Source organism: Pseudorca crassidens, chromosome 6 (genome assembly GCF_039906515.1).
Source record: "Pseudorca crassidens isolate mPseCra1 chromosome 6, mPseCra1.hap1, whole genome shotgun sequence".
NCBI lineage: Eukaryota > Metazoa > Chordata > Mammalia > Artiodactyla > Delphinidae > Pseudorca > Pseudorca crassidens.
The window spans coordinates 6,766,643-6,794,019 of record NC_090301.1 but is presented as its reverse complement, the minus strand read 5'-3'; the positions used below and the strand labels follow the sequence as shown (position 1 = coordinate 6,794,019).

Below are 27,377 nucleotides of genomic sequence, written 5' to 3'. Positions count from 1 at the left end.
TATAATCTATATTATAGAAAGCTCACACAAATTAGACTTTTTTCTAAGACCCCAAATAAAACAGGGAAAATATATGAAACAATTCACTCACTCACAAAATACAAATGGTTTACAAGCCTTTCAACAAACACCCTAATCTTACTAGATGAGACAGATAACCATTTTTCATTTATCAATTTAGCAAACATTTAAACAATGACAACATTCAATGATGGTTTGATGGTGAGGTGAAATAAATACTTAGAAACACAGCTTGTGGAAACATAATGGTATAACTTACCTGGAAAGGAATTTAACAAATAAGAGGTTTAAAATGTCCATACCATTTGATCCAGAAATTCCCCTCCAGGAAACTACTCCTAGTAATACAATTTGCATTAAGAATGCATTTTTATAAAACAGTGGGATAAAATGAAGGTCACACGGTTGAAAGAGTAGAGTTGTTACACAACAGGAGGACAACAAGAATCATCGTGTCACATCAGGTAAAAGAATCTTAATATTTGGTGTTACTGACAAAAATGTCTTATAAAAGAATGTCCTATAATGAAAAAAAGAATAGGTAGGTTTGAACGTGGACAACTTTGGGGTGCTTCTTTATTCCATAAATAATTACTGACTATGACAAAGGCACTGTCCTAGGTATTGGGGAGGCAGCAGTGACCAAAAAATGAAGTGCTTGCCCTCACAAAACTTACAATCTAGTAGTGGGAGACGGATAATAATTGATAATTCAATAAGTATATGTCAGGTGATATTAGGATGAAAAAAGTAGGACAAGGGGCAGCATGTCAGGTGTTACTATCAATTGGTTTGACAACAGACTGTCTGCAGGCACTGGTAAGAGCTTGGGATGAGCATCTTGCTTATACTTCAAGATCATTATGGGTTCAACATGCATTGGGACTTACTGAAAAATTCTGTTTTTATGGAAAAATGAGTTCTAAGATCTAGACACCAGACATACAAACACATTTCTAGAACACAATCTGTTTTAAGTTGCCAGACTCCTTAGAAGCAGTGAAAAAAACACTTAAAAAATGTAACACCTTAATCAATAGTAAAACTATCCATTGGGATCAGACAAGTGTATAATTTTGTATGTGTAGTAGGACATCTTACCCCAGGTTTTCTTCTTTCTGAAGGGGCTCTAAGCAGATCTCAGTTCTCTGTCCCAATTTATATTCCCTGATAACAAATGAAACAAAATAATATTGAATGACATATCACTTAATTTTTTCAAAGTTTTTTTCTTAACCAATTTCAAGTATTCTTAAGTGAAATATTATACCATATAAGAACACTCAAAATTTAAGAGACTACCATGAACAATTATACACCAAAAAACTGGACAATGCAGAAGAAATGGATAAATTCCTAGAAACATACAACTTACCAAGACTGAATCATAAAGAAACAGAAATTCTGAACAGACTAATTATGAGTAAGAAGATTGAATCGGGGGCTTCCCTGGTGGCACAGTGGTTAAGAATCCACCTGCCAATGCGGGGGACACGGGTTCAAGCCCTGGTCCGGGAAGATCCCACATGCTGCGGAGCAACTAAGCCCGTGAGCCACAACTACTGAGCCTGCGCTCTAGAGACTGCAAGCCACAATTACTGAGCCCACGTGCTGCAACTACTGAAGCCTGTGCACCTAGAGCCTGTGCTCTGCAACGAGAAGCCACCGCAATGAGAAGCCCGCACGCTGCAACGAAGAGTAGCCCCCACTCGCCGCAACTAGAGAAAGCCTGCGCGCAGCAACAAAGACGCAACGCAACCAAAAATAAATAAATAAAATAAATTTATTAAGGAAAAAAAAAGATTGAATCAGTAATCAAAAACCTCCTAACAAAAAAAAGTTGAGGACCAGATGGCTTTACTGATGTATTCTACCAAAAGCAGAATTAATACCAATCTTTCCCAAACTCTTCCAAAAAAAAAAAAAAAAACAGAACAGGAGGGAACACTTCCAAACTCATTTTATGAGGCCAGCATTACCTTGATATCAAAACCAGACAAGGACACTATAAGAAAAGAAAATTAAAGGCCAATATCCTTGATGAACATAAATGCAAAAATTCTCAAAGAAATATTAGCAAACCAAATTCAACAGTACGTTAAAAGGATCATACACCATGATCAAGTGGGATTTCTGCAAGGGATGCAAAGATGGTTGAACATTCGCAAATCAATTGGTGTGATACAACCACGTTAACAGAATGAAGGAAGAAAATCATATGATCGTCTCAACAGATGCAGAAAAAGCATTTGACATTCTTTCATGTTAAAAATTCTCAACAAACTGGATATAGAGGGAATGTACCTCAACGCAATAAAGGCCATATATGAAAAGCCCATGGCTAGTATCATACTCAATGGTGAAAAGCTGAAATCTTTTCCTCTGAGATCAGGAATAAGACAAGGATGCCCACTCTTGCCACTCATATGCAACACATTGGTGGAAGTACTAGTCAGAGCAATTAGACAAGAAGAAAAAATAAAAGGCATCCAGACTGGAAAGGATGAAGTAAAGTTGTCTCCATCTGCAGATTACATGATGATATTTATAAAAAACTCTAAAGACTCCACCAAAAATCTGTTAAAACTAATAAATGAATTCAGTAAAGTTGTGGGATACAAAATCAATATATAAATATCAGCTGCATTTTATATACCGACAGTAAATTATCAGAAAGAGAAATTAAGAAAACAATCCCATTTCCAACAGCATCAAAAAGAATAAACTACTTCGGAATAAATTTAACCAAGGAGGTAAAAGATCTGTATACTGAAAACTATAAGACACTAATGAAAGAAACTGAAGATTCAAATAAATGGAAAGCTATTCCATCGTCATGGATTGGGAGAACATTGTTAAAATGTCCATACTACCCAAAACAATCTACAAATTCAGTGCAATCCTTATCAAAATATCAAAAGCATTTTTCAATTAGAAACAGAAAAAACAGTTCTAAAATTAGTATAGACCCACAAAAGACCCTGAATAGCCAAAGCAATCTTTTCTTAAGAAAGAAGAACAGGGCTTCCCTCGTGGCGCAGTGGTTAAGAATCCGCCTGCCCATGGACATATATACACTACCAAACGTTAAGGTAGATAGCTAGTGGGAAGCAGCCACATAGCACAGGGAGATCAGCTTGGTGCTTTGTGACTGCCTGGAGGGGTGGGATAGGGAGGGTGGGAGGGAGACGCAAGAGGGAAGAGATACGGGAACATATGTATATGTATAAACTGATTTACTTTGTTATAAAGCAGAAACTAACACACCATTGTGAAGCAATTATACTCCAATAAAGATGTAAAAAAACCCAAAAAGAATCCGCCTGCCAATGCAAGGGACACGGGTTTGAGCCCTGGTCTGGGAAGATCCCACATACCGCAGAGCAACTAAGCCCGTGCGCCACAACTACTGAGCCTGCGCTCTACAGCCCATGAGTCACAACTACTGAAGCCTGCGCACCTAGAGCCTGTGCTCTGCAACAAGAGAAGCCACCTCAATGAAAAGCCCGCGCACCGCAACGAAGAGTAGCCCCCGCTCGCCGCAACTAGAGAAAGCCCGCGTGAAGCAACAGACCCAACGCAGCCAAAAAATAAATAAAAATAAATTAAAACAAAAAAAAAGAAGAAGAAAGCTGATGGCATCATGCTCCCTCATTTCAAACTATACTATAAAGCTATAGTAAAACGGTATAGTACCGGCATAAACACAGACACATACATCAGTGGAACCCAAAAGAGGGACTTCCCTGGTGGTCCAGTGGTTAAGACTCCTCACTCACTTCCACTGCAGGGGGCATGGGTTCGATCCCTGGTCAGGGAACTAACATCCCACATGCCACACAGCATGGCCAAAGGAAAAAAAAAGAACACAATAGAGAGCCCAGAAATAAACGCATGCATATATCGTCAATTAATTTATGACACAGGAGCCAAGAACACACAATGAGGAATAGAGTCTCTTCAATAAGTGGTGCTGGGGGGAACTGGACAGTCTCATGCAAAGGAATGAAACTAGACCCCTATCTTACACCTTATGCAAAAATCAACTTAAAATAGATTAAAAGATTTGAACGTTAAGACATGAAATTGTAAAACTCCTAGAAGAAGACAGAGGAGTAAGCTCCTTGACATCAGCCTTGGCAATGATTTTCTGGATTTGACACCAAAAGCAAAAGCAATAAAAGCAAAAATAAACAAGTGGGACTACATCAAAATAAAAAGCTTCTGCACAGCAAAAGAAACCATCAACAAAATGAAAAGGCAACCTATGAAGCAGCAGAAAGTATTTGCAAATCTAAGGGGTTAATATTCAAAGTATATTGAGGGCTTCCCTGGTGGCGCAGTGGTTGAGAGTCCGCCTGCCAATGCAGGGGACACGGGTTCGTGCCCCAGACCGGGAAGATCCCACATGCCACGGAGCGGCTGGGCCCGTGAGCCATGGCCGCTGAGCCTGCGCGTCCGGAGCCTGTGCTCCGCAACGGGAGAGGCCACAACAGTGAGAGGCCCGCGTACCGCAAAAAAAACCAACAAAAAACAAAGTATATAAAGAACTCATACAACTCAATAGCAAAAAGCAAACCATCTGATTTAAAAATGGCAGAGGGCGTGAACAGACTTTTTTTTTTTAAAGAAGACATACTAATGGCCAACAGGTACATGAAAAGGTACTCAACATCATTAATCATCAGGGAAATGCAAATCGAAACCACAATGAGGTATCATCTCACACCTGTTAGAATGCTTATCATCAAAAAGACAAGAGATAGCAAGTGTTTTTGAGGATGTGGAGGAAAGGGAGCCCTTGTTCAATGCTGGTGGGAATGTAAATTGGTTCAGCCACTATGGAAAAACAGTATGGAGGTTACTCAAAAAATTAAAAACAGAACTACCATATGATCCAGCAATCCCACTTCTGGGTACCTCACCAAAGGAAATGAAAACAGGATCTCAAAGAGATTATCTGCACTCCCATATTCGTTGCAGCATTATGCACAGTAGGCAAGATATGGAAAAACCTAGTGTCTGTTAACCAATGAATGGATAAAGATGTGGTATATGTATGTATGTGTACACACACTCATACACACACAAAGGAATATCATTCAGTCATAAGAAAGAAGGACATCCTGTTGTTTGAGACAACATGGATGGACACTGAGGGCATTATGCTAAGTGAGATAAGACAACTGCTGTACGATATCACTTATATGTGGAATCTAAAAAAGCTGAACTAATAGAAACAGGGACTAGAATGGTGGTTACCAGGGACTGGGACTGGCTGAAAAGGGGAGATGTTGGTCAAAGGGTACATACTTCCAGTTATAAACTATAATCAACATGCTGTACATGACATCCCCAGAACATATTCATCTTATAACACTGAATTATATACTTGAAAGTTGCTAATAAGAAAGTAGATCTTAAATGTTCTCACAAAAAGGAAATGGCGATTATATGATGTGATGGAGGCTGTTCGCTAATGCTACGGTGGTAATCATTCTGCATTATACGTCTGTCAAATCAATAGGTTGTACACCTTAAATTTATACAGTGTTATATGGCAATTATATCTCAATAAAGCTGGGGGGAAAAAACAATCAAAATTTTGTTCACAGTCTCTGGACCATAGTAAAAACAGATGAAACTACATTTATACTTAATATGAGACACTGAAGTTGTCTCAGAGTTTAATTTATGATAAAAAGTATCATCAACATGACAAATGTGGAATGACCTAGAACGGGCTGTTGTGGAGTGTTCACTGAGAACCCTACCTGAGCCGCTGATAGTGGACTCGTAAGAGCCTGCTGGGGCGCCTACTTTCCACCGTCCAGGCTCTAAGGAAGGCGGGCGATGGGATGGAAAACTCCGAGAAGGAGGGCAAGGTCATGGCCTAGAAAAGAAACAGACATTGGAAAAAGCACTCTTAAAAACAGACTGCTTTAGGAAAAAGAAATGAAGCGCTACACAATGACATTTAAGGGAAAGAGTATCTTAGGTAATGATAATATCTACCCAAAAAATCCACAGGAATATCGTTTAAATGAAATTAACCCTGAGTAATTTTTGCATTCCTCTCTACTGAAATCAGCCTGAGAGATTTTTCTGTTTCTAAATCTGAGCCAAAAGCTCCTTTTCAATGATTATGTTTTAGAAAATGAAACTTTAAAATTAATTTCCATATGACTATATAACTCAAGAGCAGAGGCCTCTCTAATAAAAGCAAGGACTCATCTTCAACTTCCATCTGTGCTCATATAATTCAACAAAGTTTCCTCTGCCATGGAAATAACTTCTGATTTTGAAATATTTCAGAATCTCTGGATCCAAACGCTAGGCCCAAACCGCTGGACTAATTCTGTAGGGGTGGATAACTATTTATATACTTAGGCTGCAGTATATAAAATGGCCAATATTCATCCGTTTTAAATCTAGAAACAGCAATTTTGTATCTTTTAATCTAATATAAGAAAAAAAGTCTCTTTCTACTTGTTCTTTTTAGAATAAGACCATTTGTTTTTTTGTGGAAGGTATTTCAGATATTGAGGACACACAGAAGTCAATCAATGACTGATATTCACCTTACATGCACCTACACTGTTTCCTTTAAGAGCAAGAAGGGATGTTCATTTTAATCCAATGAGAATAAGATGCTTCTTAAGCATTGTGTGTTGTATTCAACCCGGCCTTTCCATTTGGACAGAACACTGTGTCTGTGAGTATTAATGTCCAGGAAAACAATACATTATCTAGTTTAACATAAAGCTGATATTCTGACCTCCTGGGCAACTGACCACACAGCTTTTACTAACAACATTTAACACATGAATCACAATGACACAAAAACAATGTAAATAAAGGAGTAAAGTGAATGCTTTACAAATGTTCCAACAAATGTTTCCCTAAAAAATCAAAATGAACATAAGCTGCAAGTCACTGAGGAGATTTCAAATGAAAGCACAGCATGCCTGTCAGAGAGGGGATAAATGAAAGCCACAGGCAACTGGTAGAAGCAAACCCAGGGAGCTGTCTGAGCAATATGTGTGTGTGGCCTGTTGGGTACTCACCACTGAACATGGCATATAACACATGCCCTATCAGAACAGACTGTAATTGAGGGAAGAGGAAATAGAAGAATATATTAATATCTCACTGGAAGCAGCCAGATCACCAGTAAGGTACGCGCTGCAGGAGGAAGGCTGACCTGAGACTTCAGCTCCCCCAACGTAGCATCTTCTGAGATTTCAACGTCTCCCAAGTAGCGGAGGGAAACTTCTGCATGTGCGTCACTGGGAGCATCTACAAAGGACAGAGCAAGATGTTTGACAGGAGCTTTAGACGTACTTAGCTCTGATTTCTGAAATACAGGCCACGTTTTGATACTGCAGACGGGTTTAGTACAATTCCATCCAAGCAACTCAGAATCTGAATTCCTCGGGTCAGCCCCTCAGGACTTCACGGGGAGGAAGCAGGGCCCAGTAGATGGGCAGCCAGGGAGCACGCTGTGGGCACAGCACCAGGTCTTCTCACTAGAATGGCTTTGAGGAATTTTACACTTGGGCTGTCTACCTGGAATGCTCTTTCCCACACCCTCTCCTTCCTCAAAGAGGACTCTGCTGGTTGGATACTCTGCCCTGCTCTCATCTTTTATTTAACCTGTTTCTCTCTCATAACACTTGTCCCAACTTGTTACTCTTTTGTCTGTCTGTTTTCTTATGTGTGTGTATACATGTGTTTTTTTACATATATATATTTTAACCTAACCTGTCTCCCCTACAGAATATGATTTTCAAGAGAGAACAGGTCATCTATCTTGTTTGTCTCTCCAGTGCCAGGAATGGTGGGTGCCACACAATAAATGTCCAATAAATGTTTACTGACTGAAAGAATTCTTGACAATAAGAAGGCCTTTCTACATTAGTTTTAAAAAGGGGAAAACAAAATGCTCTCATATAAAACTCTGGATATAAAAGTTGATAACTAAATTTGAAATCAGTAATTTGACTCATTTTTGCTTTAGTTAAATGTCTTTGCTTACTGCTGGGCATACTGCTAATACATAATAGGAAATTAATTAAGTAAATTAAGTAAAAAAGCTCTCTTCGTGAGTGGTTCTTCTTGTGTCTAAGGATGCTGTAAGCTGGTACTACCTGAAAGACACTTTTAGGACATTCTCAGAAATAAAAATATTTGCCGTATGTTGTGATACAGAAGGACTACCAAAAAAATGAACTGTTTTCTTTACTTTCATGGAGAAACACACCGCTTTTTAAGTTGTAACTATTATTCTATCACAAAATCATTTTTAGAATTGTTTAACATGTCTAATATAACTCAAACAAAAAATAACTTAATGCCAATTTCATAGCTAATTCAACATGAAGTATTTTATTGCTCTATACATATAATCCTAACTTCAAAAAGTAAGGAGATCATTTATGTTAGTTTCAGTACTGAATTTTGAAAGATAAAAAGAAATGTAAGTATATAATACTTCAAGGCATTAAAAAAGCTAGATAATTAAGCATGATAAAAGGAAAAAAATATAAGAACTTGGTCCTACTAAAAATATATTCTCTTTATCTACAGTTACAAAGGAGATTAACTTGTGTCTTCTTATAATGAAGTGGAAACCCACTTTTTACAATGGCAATTCAAACTCCCTGCCTTTGCTCATCATGACGTGTGTGCTGAATTCTGCCTGTGGAGAAGAAACTTAGACAGAGTGAAACAATGTTTATACCCTGTCTGTGAGTCTTCTCAGAAGTCAGTGAGCTGGAACGCCCTTGAAGGAGCTCCTGGGTGGCGGCAGCAGAAAGAACAGGAGCTGCGTGGGGTCTGGACTCCAACCCTGCCTCTCCGCCCCTTGGGGCTGCGGTGAAGACGCTGGAAGCGACTAAAGCATCAATGTCTTAGTCTGTTACAATAACTGGGGCCGCTATTCCTACTGCCATGAGGCACTTGAGAGGTGATATTATATAACAATTCCTTGAAAAAATGTAATATATTGCTATAATAATAATGATAATAAAAATAACAGATGGCAAATGAAAGGTAAAGCCAAAAAAAAAAAGATGGTATTTTATAGAGGTTACAAACCACTGTATAAAAATAGGATAGTATTATTATTATACTATGAATTATGGAATAGATTTTGATTTTCAACCTTATATTTTAAAAATACGTATTTCAGTTGCCTCTCAGCAGAAGCAATCATTTTACTTTTCTTTATGACACACTGGCTGCTATAATTCTGTTGTGTTCTCACCTTGGATGGAATTAGCTCTCCAGACCCCGCCTTGAGAAAAGGTACAGTTAGTCTGGTCCTGATGACTCTTCCAGTGATGCAATGGACCCCGTGGCTGGTACCACCAGATGGGCACCTTCAGGAAACCCTGAGGAATGGAGATTTCCAACTGTTGTGATGCACACAGATTAAGTCAACTTCTACTTCCACAGAAAGAAACTTTTTTTTTTGGCCATGCCAAGCATCTTGTGGGATCTTAGTTCCCTGACCAGGGATAGAACCTGTGCCCTCGGCAGTGAAAGCAAGGAGTCCTAACCACTGGACCACCAGGGAATTCCCAGAAAGAAACATCTTGATATAGAATATGTTCCTGAATTTATTTTTCCTTAAGATGTATGTATTAACTGTCATGTATTATACTTGCTTACTGTTTTTACAATCAAAGTTTAAAATCATAAAAGTCAGTCTTTAGGATGACTGGGACCAATGTTCTATATCTTCTTTTTTTTTAAATTTCGTTGCACTGGGTCTTAGTTTTGGCTCGTTGGCTCCTTAGTTGTGGCTCCACGGCTCCTTAGTTGTGGCATGCAAACTCTTAGCTGCAGCATGCATGTGGGATCTAGTTCCCTGACCAGGGATCAAACCCGGGCCCCCTGCACTGGGAGCACGGAGTCTTATTCACTGTACCACCAGGGAAGTTCCTGTTCTATATCTTAGTAGCTACAGTAAGTGAAAAGTATAAACAAACTAACAAAACATTTGACAGAACAAACTATATAAATGTTTTCAGGCATTGTAAGAGCACCATAGCACAATGCACCAGTTACATGCAGTTTTTATTTATAAAAGTTTCTAAAGGAACTTTATAGAGATCCAACAACCTATTGATCTAAGGTGCATTCCTATATACCAACTACATGAAATAAACTCAACTCCTTAAACACATTCTGTAATTTCAGTTTTACTAATTTAACTGGTTCTTCCCCACCCCTTTTTTGAGTGGGTAAAGAACTTGAACAGATTTACTCAATGAAAGATCAGTTGCTATTACAGTGCGCAATTTCCAACAACAGAAGATGAGAATGTGAAAAAAAAACATGTAAAGTATTTTAAATATGTATTTCAGGAAATGCATATTAAAATGAGAATATTTTTCTGTTTATCAAATTGGTGAAGATTAATACTCAACTTCCATGCAGTAAATAAATAAATGTAAATCAGAGGAAAAACTCCATTTTTTTTCACCTGTCAAAAACCAGAAAGTCTAATAATATTCTACAGTGGTGAAACTGAAAGTAAACCTGAGCTCCTATATGTTGGTTCCAGGAGTAGAAACTGCTGCAAAGTCTCTGGATGGTGATTTGGTGCTGTCAAAATTTTAAATGCCCAAGCCCTCTGACCCAGCCATTCCATGGTTAGGATTTTACCTTCTGATATACTAGCCCATGCATACAAAGATATTCACTGTAAATTGTTTATGGTAGCAAAAACCATGAAACAACCTCAAGGTCCCTCTTCAGAAGACTAGTTATATTACGGTAGGCCATAACTTTTGACAAAGCGATTTCAATTCTAGGAATATCCTGTAGATACATATGTGCAAAATGGCAAATAAATGATATTTTTGGCAGTGTTATTTGTATCGACAAAAGACTGGATACAACCTAAATATTCTTTGAAAAGAGATTGGTTAAAAAATAAATCACGGTACCTCCATATACGTCAAATGGAACGAGATAACTTCATGGGTACTGATGTGGCATGTATATGGGGGTAATGAAAAAAGCTAGGTGCAGAATAGGGTGTCAAGCTTATAATCATTTGTGTAAGTAAAAATATGTATATACACATACATACGTGTGTGTGTGCATTAAATTTAATAAGCACGTGCCTCTGGAAGGATACAGAGGAAGCTGGCTGCCTGTGGAGGGAGGACCCCAAGTGGCAGGGGGACAGGAGGGATGGGGGATACTTTTCCTGGCCCAGCTTTTTATACACTTTGAATTTTGTATCATGAATATTATCAATTCAAAAATTAACTTTAAAGAGCACAGTATAAAATACAACAGAATTCTATGAAGTCATGAAAAAGAATAAGGTAGGTCTGTATGTGCTGATGTGAGATCCTCAAGCTATATTAAATGAATAAAAACAAACAAAAAACGAAAGGTATAAAACAGTGCATAGAATATGACCCCCTTTATGTAAACTTTGAAAAGGATACACACATATTTACATTCAGCATACAAACAGGCATAATTTTTTTCTTGGAAGGATACACAAGGAAAAATAAGTTTACTGTGGCTCTTTCTGGAGAGAAAGATATGGGAGAAACTTCTGTTTATCATTTTATAGGCTTCTACACTGTCTGAGTTTTCTAATCATAAGCAAATGATTATCTGAATGCTGGAATTCTGGGTCATTTTCATCTTTACATGTGTCCACATTAAAACAAAAACAAACTAATAAGTAATGGCTTTTCCAAGTGGTAATACACAGTGTCTATGGAAGAGCAGTGGTGTGAGCCCTCTCACAGACACACATTAGGACTGTAAACTTGGTACGACTCTTTGGGAAAACAATTTGGCTTGTTAATTCCATCTTTAGAATTGTCTTAAGAAGGATTTATATTTATTACTGTTTATAAGAACAAAAAATTTTAAACAAGCTAAAATCCAAACAACAGGGATATAGGTGAATAAAACTGTGGTAAGTCATATATTGGATATAATGATTGTTTCTGGATTTTATGGTCAGGTTAAAAAGTAAAATATAAAAAGTAGGAAATAAAATTGTACATACAATTTGACTTCATAGGAAGAAAATATATAAAGATGTAAAATATGGTAGCTGTCTGATTGGTAGGATTTTGGGTAAGTACTCTATTCTCTTTATGATTGTATTTCCCCAGTTTCACACAATGAGAACATATCATCCTTGCAATCATAAAACAGTAACTGTTATTTACAAAATGTCTATTCAGGAGCAAAATCTTACCAGAGGAGGAAGTTTTCCTTCAATTAAAAGCAAAGTGTCTCCAGAAGAGAGCATAAGCTCTTTCAGTGCTGCATCCTGGGAATACAGAAAGTGAAAATCTTTTTTGTCACTTATGACTTCTGAAAGGAAGAAAGAGACCATTCGATCTTTTTAAAAAAACCCTATGCCTCTATTACCCTTTCAAGAAATAAGTAAATGAATAACGAAGCAGATATTGAAGAGATAGAAATAAGCTAAAACCATAAAAAAGTATATCATTATGTATTAAAACTGTATAATTATGAACTGTAAAAGATTAAAGGAAGGGAGATGGATGAGGTAAGAAATGACAGATTAATCTACAGAAGATAAAATTTTAGTTAAGCCCAAAAGATGGGCTGGATTTGGGAAAGCCAGAGGAAACAAGAAGGAATTTCTCAGGGAAAGAAGAACATGGCAAAGTCCAGGTTAAGTCAAGAGTCAGTATGACTTGTGCTGGGGAAGAGCTAAGAGACCAGATTAACTAGAATGGGAGGTATCTGCTGGAGAGTAACGGAAAGAAAACTGGGTTGGAGAGGTGGTCACAGGTCAAAGGGATGCGGAACAGAAGAAAAAGAGTTTTCAGTTGCTTTAAAAAAGCCACTCAAGATTTCTGCGAAGGGGTTTTTAAAGATCAATCTAAGCTGCCACACTTGTGACATACTGAAGTGGGGAACACATGGGCTCAGGAAACCATTTGTAGTAAATTAGGTAAGAGGCAAAAAACCACAAAAAAACAGGGCTTGAACCAGGAGGCCGGCAGTGGGAATGGTCAAGGAGTGGAAAAACTGATTGAAGGCTGAGACCAAATATGACGGATGTAAGGTAAGTAGCGTAAGCCACATTTCAGGTGGAAAAGGATCAGGATGGGAAAGACAAGAAGCAAATCTGGGAAGCGGAGCTAGTTCTGAGGGTAATGAGTTTGCTTTTAGATGAACTGTTTGATACTGATTTGGGAATTAATAAGAGGAGAAAATAAGGAAACCATTTGACTAGATACACTCTTTCGACATCCAAACTGTATGTCCTGAAGATTCTTTGAGGTTCACTTTTTACTCCAGGCAGTCAAATTCCTGGCCAGGACCCAAGAGGAGCCTCTCTGTATTGTCCCTGACTGTTACACAGCAAGGACTGTTTCCCAGAAGGCCCTGCTTTAGATCAACCTCTGTTGATGTTCAATGCCAGTGTCTCACTGAACAGAAAGCAGGCGGATAAAGATTGGGGGAAAGGGGAGTGAGCACAATTGTGTAAGCTTTCTCACAAAGCTTTATTCTGGCTGTACTTCTAAGGCCATGGATTTGGACTGTGAGGTCTGATGCTACTTGGAGCAACAATAAGATGATTAACCAACATGAAAAGATGCTCACATCACTAATTATCAGAGAAATGCAAATCAAAACTGCAGTGAGGTATCACCTCACACCAGTCAGAATGGCCATCATCAAAAAGTCTGTAAGTAATAAATAGTAGAGGGACTTCCCTGGTGGCACTGTGGTTAAGAATCTGCCTGCCAATGCAGGGGACACAGGTTCAATCCCTGGTCCGGGAAGATCCCACATGCCGCGGAGCAACTAAGCCCATGCGCCACAACTACTGAGCCTGCGCTCTAGAGCCCGTGAGCCACAACTACTGAGCCTGAGTGCCACAACTACTGAAGCCCACGTGCCTCGAGCCTGTGCTCTGCAACAAGAGAAGCCACTGCAATGAGAAGCCTGCACACTACAATGAAGAGCAGCCCCCGCTCGCAGCAACTAGAGAAAGCCTGTGCATCAATAAAGACCCAATGCAGCCAAAAATAAATAAATAATTTTATTAAAAAAATAAAAAATAATAAATGCTGGAGAGGGTGTAGAGAAAAGGGAACCCTCTTGCACTGTTGGTGGGAATGTAGATTGGTGCAGCCACTATGGAGAACACTATGGAGGTTCCTTAAAAAACTAAAAATAGAGCTACCATATGATCCAGTGGTCCCACTCCTGGGCATATAACTGGAGAAAACGCTAATTTGAAAACATACATACACCACAATGTTCACAGTGGCACGATATACAACAGCCAAGACATGGAAACAACCTCAATGTCCACTGACAGATGAATAGATAAAGAAGATGTGATATATATATACAGTGGAATATTACTCAACCATTTAAAAAAAAGAAATAATGCCATTTGCAGTAACACAGATGGACCTAGAGATTGTCATACTAAGTGAAGTAAGTCAAAGAAAGACAAATATCATATATCACTTACATGTGGAATCTAAAAAAATGATACAAATGAACTTATTTACAAAACAGAAACAGACTCACAGACATAGAAACAAACTTATTTACCAAAGGGGAAAGGGGGGGAGGGATAAATTAGGAGTTTGGGATTAACATATACACACCACTATATATAAAAGAGATAACCAATAAGGACCTACTGTACAGCACAGGAAACTATACTCAATATCTTATAATAACCTATAATGGAAAAGAATCTAAAATAGAATATATACATTTAACTGAACATTTAACTGAATCTGTGCTGTACACCTGAAACTAACACAACATTGTAAATCAACTACACTTCAATAAAAATTTTTTAAAATAAGATTAACCAGATTCCAAACACCCTGTGATAACACTGCTCCTAAGTCTACCCTAAGAGTCTGGGCCGGATTTAGAGATGCAGTTTGAATCAGAGCCTAAGTGACTGATTGGTAAGATGAATTCTGCCATCATTAACTTACAGAGAAACTCTCAGATTAACATATTCAGGTTTCAAAATTCAGAGTGTATCTTCAAATTCTTTCACTGGTACAAATGTCTTTTGTTCTCTGTAGTTCTCTGCCTGTTAATGAAGAACTACTACTAGAGACATATTCTCTTATCAAAAGAGGGCTCAGTACAGATGTTAGATATGTTCCCACTTAGCTGAAACTTCCCCTCTGACTCTGTGAAAAAACTGCAGTAAGGAAAAAGTAGACCCCCATATGGATTTGTATATCCTAAAAAAAAAGTAAAGCTTTCTCTAGAATTTATTCACATGAGTAGGGTGGTGTCCTTATGAAAATACAAAATAAGCACAATCACTTTACAAATGAAATGTACAGAAATAATCTTACTTCTTCCCATAAAGCTTCCCCAGCTTCATAGCACCAATCCATTTTCCGTAAATGCCATGCGTCTCCTACGAAGGAATCAAAATCAGATGAAAAAGAATTCAGAATAATATGTTTTAAGAGTTTGTCAGGAATGACCCTTCTGGATAAATGAATATCAAATGGGATATCATCTAATAAGTATTAACTAATTTTTTTTTGCGGTACACGGGCCTCTCACTGCTGTGGCCTCTCCTGTTGTGGAGCACAGGCTCCAGACGTGCAGGCTCAGCGGCCATGGCTCACGGGCCCAGCCGCTCCGCGGCATGTGGGATCTTCCCGGACTGAGGCACGAACCCGTGTCCCCTGCATCAGCAGGCGGACTCTCAACCACTGTGCCACCAGGGAAGCCCAGTATTAACTAATTTTTAAAGTAAATTATCTCTTCCAGGGCCTGAAAAAAATTAAGTCATTGCCCCAACTTGGTTAATTTTCTCTCTATTCCACCAAGAACTGTATACTTGCAAATAAAAATAAGACTTGGTACTAGTATGCAACATCTACTTACACCTTTATTATTTACAAGTACACAAGCGCATCCACATCACACGTTAAGCATAGACAGATGTACATACATAAGCACAGAATCCCTCCTAAAATCATGAAATTGAGTTTTATTTCACTGTCTTGGACGAAAACACACGCTAACATCGCTCAGCAACTGATACCATGTACGGCAAACCTGTCCTATCTAGTCAGCAGCGATCTAACGAAAGCGTGTCCTTTCGGCACAGTGCTTCAATGTAGTTGGTACAAATGAACATTTACGAAGGTTAATCAGATTTCAGTTTTTCAGCATGCTTGCTACATACTCACGACATGGGGAGAGAACTTTTTTCGGGGAGAGGGAACCGAGCAAAAGTTGAAAATCCTGATGGTTAAAAAACTAGCAATGTTTTGTAACAGTCAACTCCCCCCACCCACCGAAAGAAGCTACAGACGAGCGAAGAAACACAGACCTCACATTTATCCTGCACAGGCCACAGGTTTTGAATCCCAATACTGTTCTTTGTAGACCCTCTTTTGTCATCGGTTCTAGTTTTAAATGCAGTAAGATTTATATCGATATTTAACTTAATCTAAGTTTGTTTAAAAAAAGAAAGTAAGTTAAGAGTGAACACCATTACTTCATAGCAGAGCATGGTAGAAAGAAATCAGAGTTCTGAAATCAGAGCCACTTAGCTACTTGCTCTGGAACACTGGGTAAGCCATTTAACCATTTTCAGCATCTGGAAAGTGGGAACGGGGGATGATCCCTGCATGGGAGGACTACTGTCGAGATGACCTGAGGCATCGCACAGAAACTCCTAGAAGTTGAGCAAGTGAACGTCCCTGCCAGATAACGGAGCCCCATGCTTCCACTCTGGTGGAGAGAATGGCAAGCACTCACTCTGATGAAAGCAGTGTGGTGCTTCCTCAAGCTTGCTCCGTGGGTCCACCTGGGTAGCCACTTCAGGACACCCTGGGTTTACTTTTTTCATTCATATTACATTCCCTAATCTATATACAGAAATACTGGCCTGAAACACAATGCATTGAAATTCTGAATCCATGAGGTTAAAAAAAGAAATTCAGCAAAAGATCTAGGAAATTCCAGAGGGTCTGTATCTTAACTGTATCTCTTTTGTCCCTTTCTTGTTCCCTATCTAGGCTCTCTTTCCTTAGAATTAGGCTAACCTCCAACTAGTTTTCTTTTAGCCTGCAAAAAAGAAACAGGAGAATTATGTACGTATACAAATGTAAAGCATAACTGACAACCCCGGAGAAAAAGGAAGTTTGAGAAGTTTTCATTAGGCTTATAGAAAATGTATTATAAGTAAAGGATGTGGATAAACTTACGTATCATCATGGTCTGTAACTTACCTGATAGGCCAGATTTCTCCAGCATTACCTTTAAACACTGTAAGAAAAAAAAACTATGTTCATTAGTTGTTCTATATCTGAGTTACAGTATTGTGAGAAACACTCTTTTTTGACCCTGGGCCTATCTGAGTCTGATTATATTTAGTAATTCTCAAATAGATAAAGATACACACGATGCAGTGATTAAGTAAGCGCTTCTTAAGGGCTACGTGGCGCCGACTCAGCAGGGAAAACCAGTTTCCAGTGTTCGCAACCAGGTCTATCTAAAAGTTCATCCACTTCCAGGACTGCGGTATGATTCCCTTCTTATGAGGACTAACAGTGTATTTTTGACCAGATGTGATTAATTAGGCTGATTTCACAGAACTCTGACTCCTAGAGAAGGAGATTAGCTTTTATTTATCATCTAAGAAACAAATGGTCACACGTCAACTCATGAGGGAAGAACGATGCATACTGTGAGCTCATGGCACAATTCAATAAACGAGACACGATTAATAGACGTTTAAACAAAACAAAAATAGTCACAAAAAAACTCCCAACTTCTTGAGGGGAAAAACATTCTTAAATAACTTTCGGGCCAAGGAGTATGTAAAATTTCCTTTGTACTGTAACAGAGCAGAGGGAGCAGCACACAGGATGGTCACTGCTGCCCTGCTTGGATCAGGAGAAAAACGGCCAACAATCCAGACATCCCTGCATTAACAGGGCAACATTTAAATAAACTATGAGAGGTCTTAAAACAATTAAAAGGATAAAAGAGATTTATATTCACTGGTCTTAAAAGATCTTTAAAATATTTTAGTGAAACAAAGTTCTGGGATCCCATTTATGATTTTAAAGAAAACCATACAAGTCAAGCTCTTATTTCTACACGTACATACATACCCACATATTGGTACACACACGGCAAAGGTACGGAAGGATACACTCTACTGATGTGGATAAGATTATACTGTCCAATGACAACAGTGACTTCTGGGGAAGCGACAAGGATAGGGTGGTGACCAAGGGGGATTTTTAGTCTCCCCAAAGTTTAAAAAATAAGACTAAATCCACAATCACTTGTCTGATTAAAAATAAAAGAGACTCTAGAATTAAAGATTGTTTAGAAAATGATGACAATGACAACAGAGTATGTTAAAATAGGGAATGGGGGCTTCCCTGGTGGCTCAGTGGTTCAGAATCCGCCTGCCCATGCAGGGGACATGGGTTCGAGCCCTGGTCCGGGAAGATCCCACATGCCGCGGAGCAACTAAGCCCGTGCGCCACAACTGCTGAGCCTGTGCTCTAGAGCCCACAAGGCACAACTACTGAGCCCTCGTGCTGCAACTACTGAAGCCCGTGCGCCTAGAGTCCATGCTGTGCAACAAGAGAAGTCACCGCAGTGAGAAGCCCACACACCGCAACGAAGAGTTGCCCGTTCGCCGCGACTAGAGAAAGCCCGCGTGCAGCAACGAAGACGCAACGCAGCCAAAAATAAATAGTAAATAAAATAAATAAATTTATTAAAAAAAAAAACAGGGAATGGGACCAAAGCCATATTCAAAGAAAACTGCAGTCTCAAAGGCCTCCATTATTTAAGAAAAACAAGCAATTGAGCATTCAGCCTAACTGTGTTCCAGACAGAGGAAACTGCCGGTGTAAAGGGCTGCTTGAGGAGCAGCCTAGTGGCCAACGCGGCTGGAGTAGAGCGAGCGAGAGTAATAGTCAGACTCTTTCTTTAAAAATACCAAAGGGCCAGATCACACAGGGCCTTGCAAGGTCACTCGGGGCTCCTGCCCTCACCCCGAGTGAGATGGGAAAGCAGAGCAGGGTTGTGTGCAGAGGACTGACTGACCTTACACTTTAAAGGATTACTCCACTTCTTTGTAAGAACACACCCTGGGAGGTGTCAGGCTGGAAGGAAGGAGATCGGTTAGGAAGCTGCTGGAATAATCCAGATGAGAGGTGAAGGGGTGACAGCAGTGGAAGGAATAAGATATGATCAGATCCCAGATAAATCTTGATGGTAGAACCAGAACGATTTCCTGAAACACTGGTTCTGAAGTAAGAAAGAAAAGAATCAAAGACAATTTCAAGGTTTTTGGCCTAAGCAAGCAGAAAATGGAGCCACTGTAATAGAAAAGGGAAATGTGAGTGAAGTATGTTGAGAGATCAGGAGCTCATACATGAGTATGGCGTCTACGACTTGAGCACGAGGCGCTCAGAAGGCAGACAGAAGAGGAAACAAGACTGAGAACAGGCAGGCCGGAGAGGTGGGAAGAAAACCTAAAGAGCTGCAGTCTTCTCAAAGCAAGTGACAAAAGTCATCAAGTATGTCACTGCTGCTGAAAGAGCAAGTAAGATGAAGACCGAGACCTGCTCACTGGACACAGCAACATGGAGGCCACCGACAGCCTTGATGGAGCAGTTTCAGCTGGGGGAACGGGGGTGGGTGGGCACGGGGAATGACTCTGCCTGCAGTGGGTTCAGGATAGAACAGAAGAAAGACATACACATCGCATCTTTGAAAAGTTTTGTGGTTTCCGTTCTTTGAAACGAAAAAACACTAAAGTTACCCAAGGCCACATCCCAGGCACAAAATAACTAACCATCTTTTCCTCTAAGTAACTGCTGCCTTTCCAATGATATTTCTAGTCCCTCTTCACACTTCCAACTTACAAACATAAATAAGATACTGAACTGCCCCCCAACTCTTGATAGCATCCGATCCAAAATTAGCCCGTATCCCTCCTTACAGTCGTCTAGCACAAGTCCAGACCTTATCAGAGACACTCTAATGTCGGATTCCTATGATATGTATCACTTGCTGGCAGTAAGTCAATAATAAACCTTTTTTTAAAGCTAAAAAAACCCCAAAACAAAAAAATGTATTAAAGTTAAAAGGCAAATGAAAACGTGGGTAAATATTTACAGCTTGTAACAAAGGGTAAAAAAACATTTTATTTAAAACATGTTTGGGGACTTCCCTGGTGGCATAGTGGTTAAGAATCCGCCTGCCTATACAGGGGACGCAGGTTCTAGCCCTGGTTTGCGAAGATCCCACATGCCACAGGGCAACCAAGCCCGTGCGCCACAGCTACTGAGCCTGTGCTCTAGAGCCCGCAAGCCACAACTATTGAGCCCGTGCACAACTACTGAAGCCCACGTGCCTAGAGCCCATGTTCCATAATAAGAGAAGCCACCGCAATGAGAAGCCCGCGCACCATAACGAAGAGTAGCCCCCGCTCACCGCAACCAGAGAAAACCTGTGTGCAGCAACGAAGACCCAACGCAGCCAAAAATAAATTAAATAAATAAATTTGTTAAAAAATAATAAAAAATTTTAAAAAAAGTTTTATCACGGAAAATTTCACACACGTGCAGAGGACAGTAAAATGAACCCTCAAGTGTCCACTGCCAGCCTCAACTCCTGCTGCGGCCAGTCCTGTGTCTGTGCCCCGCCCACTTCCCCTGACTCGCTCCTCACATTCTTTTGAAGCAAATGTCAGGTATCATTTCATCTATTGATATTCAGTACTCAGCTCTAAAAGATGAAGATTCTTTTAAAAAATGTAACTCTTACATAATTATAATATCTAAAAAAACTAAGAACTCGTAAATAACAAATATTCTGTCAGTGTTCAAATTTCCTTACTTTCTCTTAAACTGTTACTAGAGTTCTTTTGGTTTGAATCAAGGGCCCCATAAATTCCATACATTGCACCTACCTGCTATTTCTCCTAAGTCTCCTTGAACCTACAGCCTGTCTCACACTGCAGTTGATTTCTTGAAGAGGAGTTTTCCACTTCAGGACAGTGCTTACCGCAGGCCTGTGGTGCACTTGACAGGTCCCTCTGTCCCCTGTACTTCTTATAAACTGGTACTCAGACCTAGAGGCTTGATCGGACTCAGGTCCAGTTTTCTTTTCTTTTGGCAAGAAGAGCACGGGTATTGTTTTGAACTTCTAAATGTCTGGGTGTTGCTCTTTTGGAGTTGTTAGCAGTTTTTCAGGATCCTTGCTTAGATCCATTAATTCATTAGGAGTTGAAAAACAGTGATAGTCTAAAATTCTTTCTTCGTTTTGTTAGCTGGGATATGTCTATTAAAAAAATCTTCTCATTATCTATTTGGTTGATGTGAGGTATAGTTTGCAAAGAAAAAGATAAATGCTCGACTCTCCCATTTGCGGTTCCCGAGCACCCACTGCAGGTAAGCAATGAATAGCATACTTTTTAGGATCACTGTGAACTCATGGACTTTATGTATGTGTGAATCAATTTTCATTATTATTCCCACTGAGGTTCAAACTCTTATCTTCAGGTTGGCTCCTGCCGCTCTCTGCTGATCCCAGAGGTCTTTGCTAGCTATACTGTTTCCTGTCCTGATAAGATGTTCCAGGCTCATCAAACACTTTCCTGACCTAGATACAGAACCAGCCATTACTCCGAGAAGCCCTAGTTCCTCTAGGAAATGGTACTGAGTGACCACAATCTGAATGCTGGGGTGCTTGCTACTACCAGGTTGATCATTGTTTCTATAAGCGATTTCAGGGGACAGAGCTAGTAAAATCATTTTTTAAAGAAAAAAAATATCAGGTTCATTCTGACTCTTCTAATTCAAATTCAGGAGCACAGGGACTTCCCTGGTGGTCCAGTGGGTAAGACTCTGTGCTCCCAATGGAGGCCCAGGTTCGATCCCTGGCCAGGGAACTAAGATACTACATGCCACGGGGCAACTTAGCCTGCACGATCTAGAGCCTGCATGCCGCAATGAAGTGCCTGCATGCTGCAACTAAGACCCAACATAACCAAACGAATAAATAAATAAATAGAATCCACCAGAGGGCAGACAGCAGAAGCAAGAAGAACTACAATCCTGCAGCCTATGGAACAAAAACCACATTCACAGAAAGAAAAACAAGATGAAAAGGCAGAGGGCTATGTACCAGATGAAGGAACAAGATACAACTCCAGAAAAACAACTAAATGGAGATAGGCAACCTTCCAGAAAAAAGATTCAGAATAATGATGGTGAAGATGATGCAGGACGTCGAAAAAGAATGGAGGCAAAGATCAAGAAGATGCAAGAAATGTTTAACAAAGACCTAGAAGAATGAAAGAACAAACAAATAGAGATGAACAATACAATAACTGAAATGAAAAATACACTAGAAGGAATCAGTAGCAGAATAACTGAGGCAGAAGAACGGATAAGTGATCTGGAAGACAGAATGGTGGAATTCACTGCTGCAAACATAATAAAGAGAAAAGATTGAAAAGAAATGAAGACAGCCTAAGAGACATCTGGGACAACATTATACGCAACAAGATTCGCATTACAGGGGTCCCAGAAGGAGAACAGAGAAAGGACCAGAGAAAATATTTGAAGAGAATTATAGTTGAAAATTTCCCTAACATGGGAAAGGAAATAGCCACCCAAGTCCAGGAAGCACAGAGAGTCCCATACAGGATAAACCCAAGGAGAAACACGCTGAGACACATAGTAATCAAACTGGCAAAAATTAAAGACAAAGAAAAATTACTGAAAGCAGCAAGGGAAAAATGACAAATAATATACAAGAGAACTCCAATAAGGTTAACAGCTGATTTCTCAGCAGAAACTCTACAAGCCAGAAGGGAGTGGCATGACATATTTAAAGTGATGAAAGGGAAGAACCTAAAACCAAGATTACTCTACCCAGCAAGGATCTCATTCAGATTCGATGGAGAAATCAAAAGCTTTACAGACAAGCAGAAGCTAAGAAAATTCAGCACCACCAAACCAGCTCTACAACAAATGCTAAAGGAACTTCTCTAAGTGGAAAACAGAAAAGAAGAAAAGGACCTACAAAAACAAACCCCAAACAATTATGAAAATGGTAACAGGAACATACATATCGATAATTACCTTAAACGTGAATGGATTAAATGCTCCAACCAAAAGACACAGGCTTGCTGAATGGATACAAAAACAAGACCCATCTATATGCTGTCTACAAGAGACCCACTTCAGACCTAGGGACACATACAGACTGAAAGTGAGGGGATGGAAAAAGATATTCCATGCAAATGGAAAACAAAAGAAAGCTGGAGTAGCAATACTCATATCATATAAAATGGACTTTAAAATAAAGAATGTTACAAGAGACAAGGAAGGACACTACATATTGATCAAGGGATCAATCCAAGAAGAAGATATAACAATTATAAATATATATGCACCCAACATAGGAGCACCTCAATACATAAGGCCACCGCTAACAGCTATAAAACAGGAAATCGACAGTAACAAAATAATAGTGGGGGACATTAACACCTCACTTACACCAATGGACAGATCATCCAAAATGAAAATAAGTAAAGAAACAGAAGCTTTAAATGACACAACAGACCAGATAGATTTAATTAATATTTATAGGACACTCCATCCAAAAACAGCAGATTACACTTTCTTCTCAAGTGTGCATGGAACATTCTCCAGGATAGATCACATCTTGGGTCACAAATCAAGTCTTAGTAAATTTAAGAAAACTGAAATCACATCAAGCATCTTTTCTGAGCACAACACTATGAGATTAGAAATCAATTACAGGGGAAAAAAACATAAATAACACAAACACGTGGAGGCTAAACAATACGTTACTAAATAACCAAGAGATCACTGAAGAAATCAAAAAGGAAATCAAAAAATACCTAGAGACAAATGACAATGATACACGACAATCCAAAACCTATGGGATGCAGCAAAAGCAGTTCTAAGAGGGAAGTTTATAGCAATGCAAGCCTACCTCAAGAAACAAGAAAAATCTCAAATAAACAATCTAAGCTTACACCTAAAAGAACCAGAGAAAGAAGAGCAAACAAAACCCAAAGTTAGCAAAAGGAACAAAATCATAAAGAGCAGAGCAGAAATAAATGAAACAGAAACAAAGAAAACAGTAGCAAAGATCAATAAAACTAAAAGCTGGTTCTTTGAGAAGATAAACAAAATTGATAAACCATTAGCCAAACTCATAAAGGAGGGAGAGGACTCAAATCAATAAAATTAGAAATGAAAAAGGAGAAGTTACAACAAACACTGCAGAAATACAAAGCATCCTAAGAGACTACTACAAGCAACTCTATGCCAATAAAATGGACAACCTGGAAGAAATGGACAAATTCTTAGAAAGGTATAACCTTCCAAGGCTGAACCAGGAAGAAATAGAAAACAGGAACAGACCAATCACAAGTAATGAAATTGAAACTGTGATTAAAAATCTTCCAACAAACGAAAGTCCAGGACCAGATGACTTCACAGGTGAATTCTATGAAATATTTAGAGAAGAGCTAACATCCACCCTTCTCAAACTCTTCCAAAAAATTGCAGAGGAAAGAACACTCCCAAACTCATTCTATGAGGCCACCATCACCCTGATACCAAAACCAGACAAAGATACTACTAAAAAAGAAAATTACAGATCAATATCACTGATGAACAGAGACGCAAAAATCCTCAACAAAATACTAGCAAACAGAATCCAACAACACATTAAAAGGATCATACACCATGATCAAGTGGGATTTATCCCAGGGACGCAAGGATTCTTCAGTATATGCCAATCAATCAACGTGATACACCATATTAACAAACTGCAGGATAAAAACCATATGATCTTCTCAACAGATGAAGAAAAAGCTTTTGACAAAATTCAACACACATTTATGATAAAAACTCTCCAGAAAGTGGGCATAGAGGGAACCTACGTCAACATAATAAAGGCCATATATGACAAACCCACAGCAAACATCATTCTTAATGGTGAAAAACTGAAAGCATTTCCTCTAAGATCAGGAACAAGACAAGGATGTCCACTCTCACCACTATTATTCAACATAGTTTTGGAAGTCATAGCCATAGCAATCAGAGGAGAAAAAGAAATAAAAGGAATACAAATTGGAAAAGAATTAAAACTGTCACTGTTTGCAAATGACATGATACTACACATAGAGAATCCTAAAGATGCCACCAGAAAACTACTAGAGCGAATCAATGAATCTGGTAAAATTGCAGGATACAAAATTAATGCACAGAAATCTCTTGCATTCCTATACACTAATGAGGAAAAATCTGAAAGAGAAATTAAGGGAACTCCCATTTGCCATTGCAACAAAAAGAAAAAAATACCTAGGAATAAACCTACCTAGGGAGACAAAAGACCTGTATGCAGAAAACTATAAGACACTGATGGAAGAAATTAAAGATGATACAAACAGATGGAGAGAGATACCATGTTCTTGGATTGGAAGAATCAATATTGTGAAAATGACTCTACTACCCAAATCAATCTACAGATTCAATGCAATCCCTATCAAATTACCAATGGCATTTTTTTCAGAACTAGAACAAAAAACCTTAAAATTTATATGGAGACACAAAAGACCCCGAATAGCCAAAGCAGTCTTGAGGGAAAACAACGGAGCTGGAGGAATCAGACTCCCTGACTTCAGACTATACTACAAAGCTACAGTAATCAAGACACTGGCACAAAAACAGAAATACAGATCAATGGAACAGGATAGAAAGCCCAGAGATAAACCCACGCACCTGTGGTGAACTAACCTATGACAAAGGAAGCAAGGATATACAATGGAGAAAAGACAGCCTCTTCAATAAGTGGTGCTGGGAAAACTGGACAGCTACATGTAAAAGAATGAAATTAGAACACTCCCTAACACCACACACAAAAATAAACTCAAAATGGATTAGAGACCTAAATGTAAGACCAGACACTATAAAACTCTTAGAGGAAAACATAGGAAGAATACTCTTTGATATGAATCACAGCAAGATCTTTTTTGATCCACTTCCTAGAGTAATGGAAATAAAAACAAAAATAAACAAATGGGACCTAATGAAACTTAAATGCTTTTGCACAGCAAAGGAAACTACAAACAAGACAAAAAGACAACCCTCAGAATGGGAGAAAATATTTGCAAATGAATCAACGGACAAAGGATTAATCTCCAAAATATATAAACAGCTCATGCAGCTCGATATTAAAAAACATACAACCCAATCCAAAAATGGGCGGAAGACCCAAATAGACATTTCTCCAAAGAAGACATACAGATGGCCAAGAAGCACATGAAAGGTTGCTCAACATCACTAATTATTAGAGAAATGCAAATCAAAACTACCATGAGGTATCACCTCACACCAGTTAGAATGGGCAACCCACTACTGGGCATATACCCAGAGAAAACCATAATTCAAAAAGACACATGCACCCCAACGTTCACTGCAGCACTATTTACCATAGCCAGGTCATGGAAGCAACCTAAATGCCCATCGACAGATGAATGGATAAAGAAGATGTGGTACATATATACAATGGAATATTACTCAGCCATAAAAAGGAAGGAAATTGGGTCATTTGTAGAGACTGTCATACAGAGTGAAATAAGTCAGAAAGAGAAAAACAAATAGTGCATATTAATGCATACATGTGAAACCTAGAAAAATGGTACAGATGAACCAGTTTGCAGGGCAGAAATATAGACACAGATGTAGAGAACAAACATATGGACACCAAGGGCGGAAAGCAGCAGGGCAGGGGGTGGTGGTGGTAGGATGAATTGGGAGATTGGGATTGACATGTATATATTAATATGTATAAAATGGATAACTAATAAGAACCTGCTGTATAAAAAAATAAAATTAAATTTAAATTATAAACAAATAAATAAATATTAAAAAAAGAAGTCCACACACCACAACTAAAGATCACGCATGCCGCAACGGAGATTCCCACATGGCGCAGCCAAAATAAATAAATAAGTAAATAAACAAGCAAACAAATAAATATTTAAAACAAACCTAAAAACAAATTCAGGAGTACAGGCTTTCTTTAACCACACTGATGTTATCTGCCTCTCCATTTTCCAAGACTGAAAGTCCCCGTTCTCAGTGACATTAACCTAATTGTTTGCTTTATCACACACACACATTCACACCTGTGTGTGTGAGATGTGTGTACACTTAATGTAGAAACAGCAGAAGGAAATATGCCAAAATGTTAACATTAGTGGGATAAGGGATAATGAGGGGTTTTAATTCTTT

General features: G+C 38.9%; 1 protein-coding gene across 16 annotated transcripts in view; it reads right to left on the bottom strand.

Moving 5' to 3' along the window:
• USP40 (ubiquitin specific peptidase 40) overlaps positions 1–27,377 on the bottom strand; it is a 98,532-nt gene that overhangs the window by 6,308 nt on the left and 64,847 nt on the right. For 12 of the 16 annotated variants that reach the window (XR_010944168.1, XM_067740165.1, XM_067740175.1 and 9 more), the window contains 7 exons: positions 17,292–17,328; positions 15,393–15,457; positions 12,266–12,340; positions 9,290–9,416; positions 7,175–7,320; positions 5,796–5,914; positions 1,123–1,188 (listed from right to left, as the gene is read on the bottom strand). Coding sequence is in view for 14 of the 16 variants with exons in the window: in XM_067740165.1 (XP_067596266.1) it covers positions 1,123–1,188; positions 5,796–5,914; positions 7,175–7,320; positions 9,290–9,416; positions 12,266–12,340; positions 15,393–15,457; positions 17,292–17,328 (635 nt within the window). In the remaining 2 variants the exon portion in view is untranslated. Of the gene's footprint in view, positions 1–1,122; positions 1,189–5,795; positions 5,915–7,088; positions 7,129–7,174; positions 7,321–9,289; positions 9,417–12,265; positions 12,341–15,392; positions 15,458–17,291; positions 17,329–27,377 lie in introns of all 16 variants that reach the window. The other 4 variants (XM_067740167.1, XM_067740173.1, XM_067740178.1 and 1 more) reach the window with 2 other exon arrangements.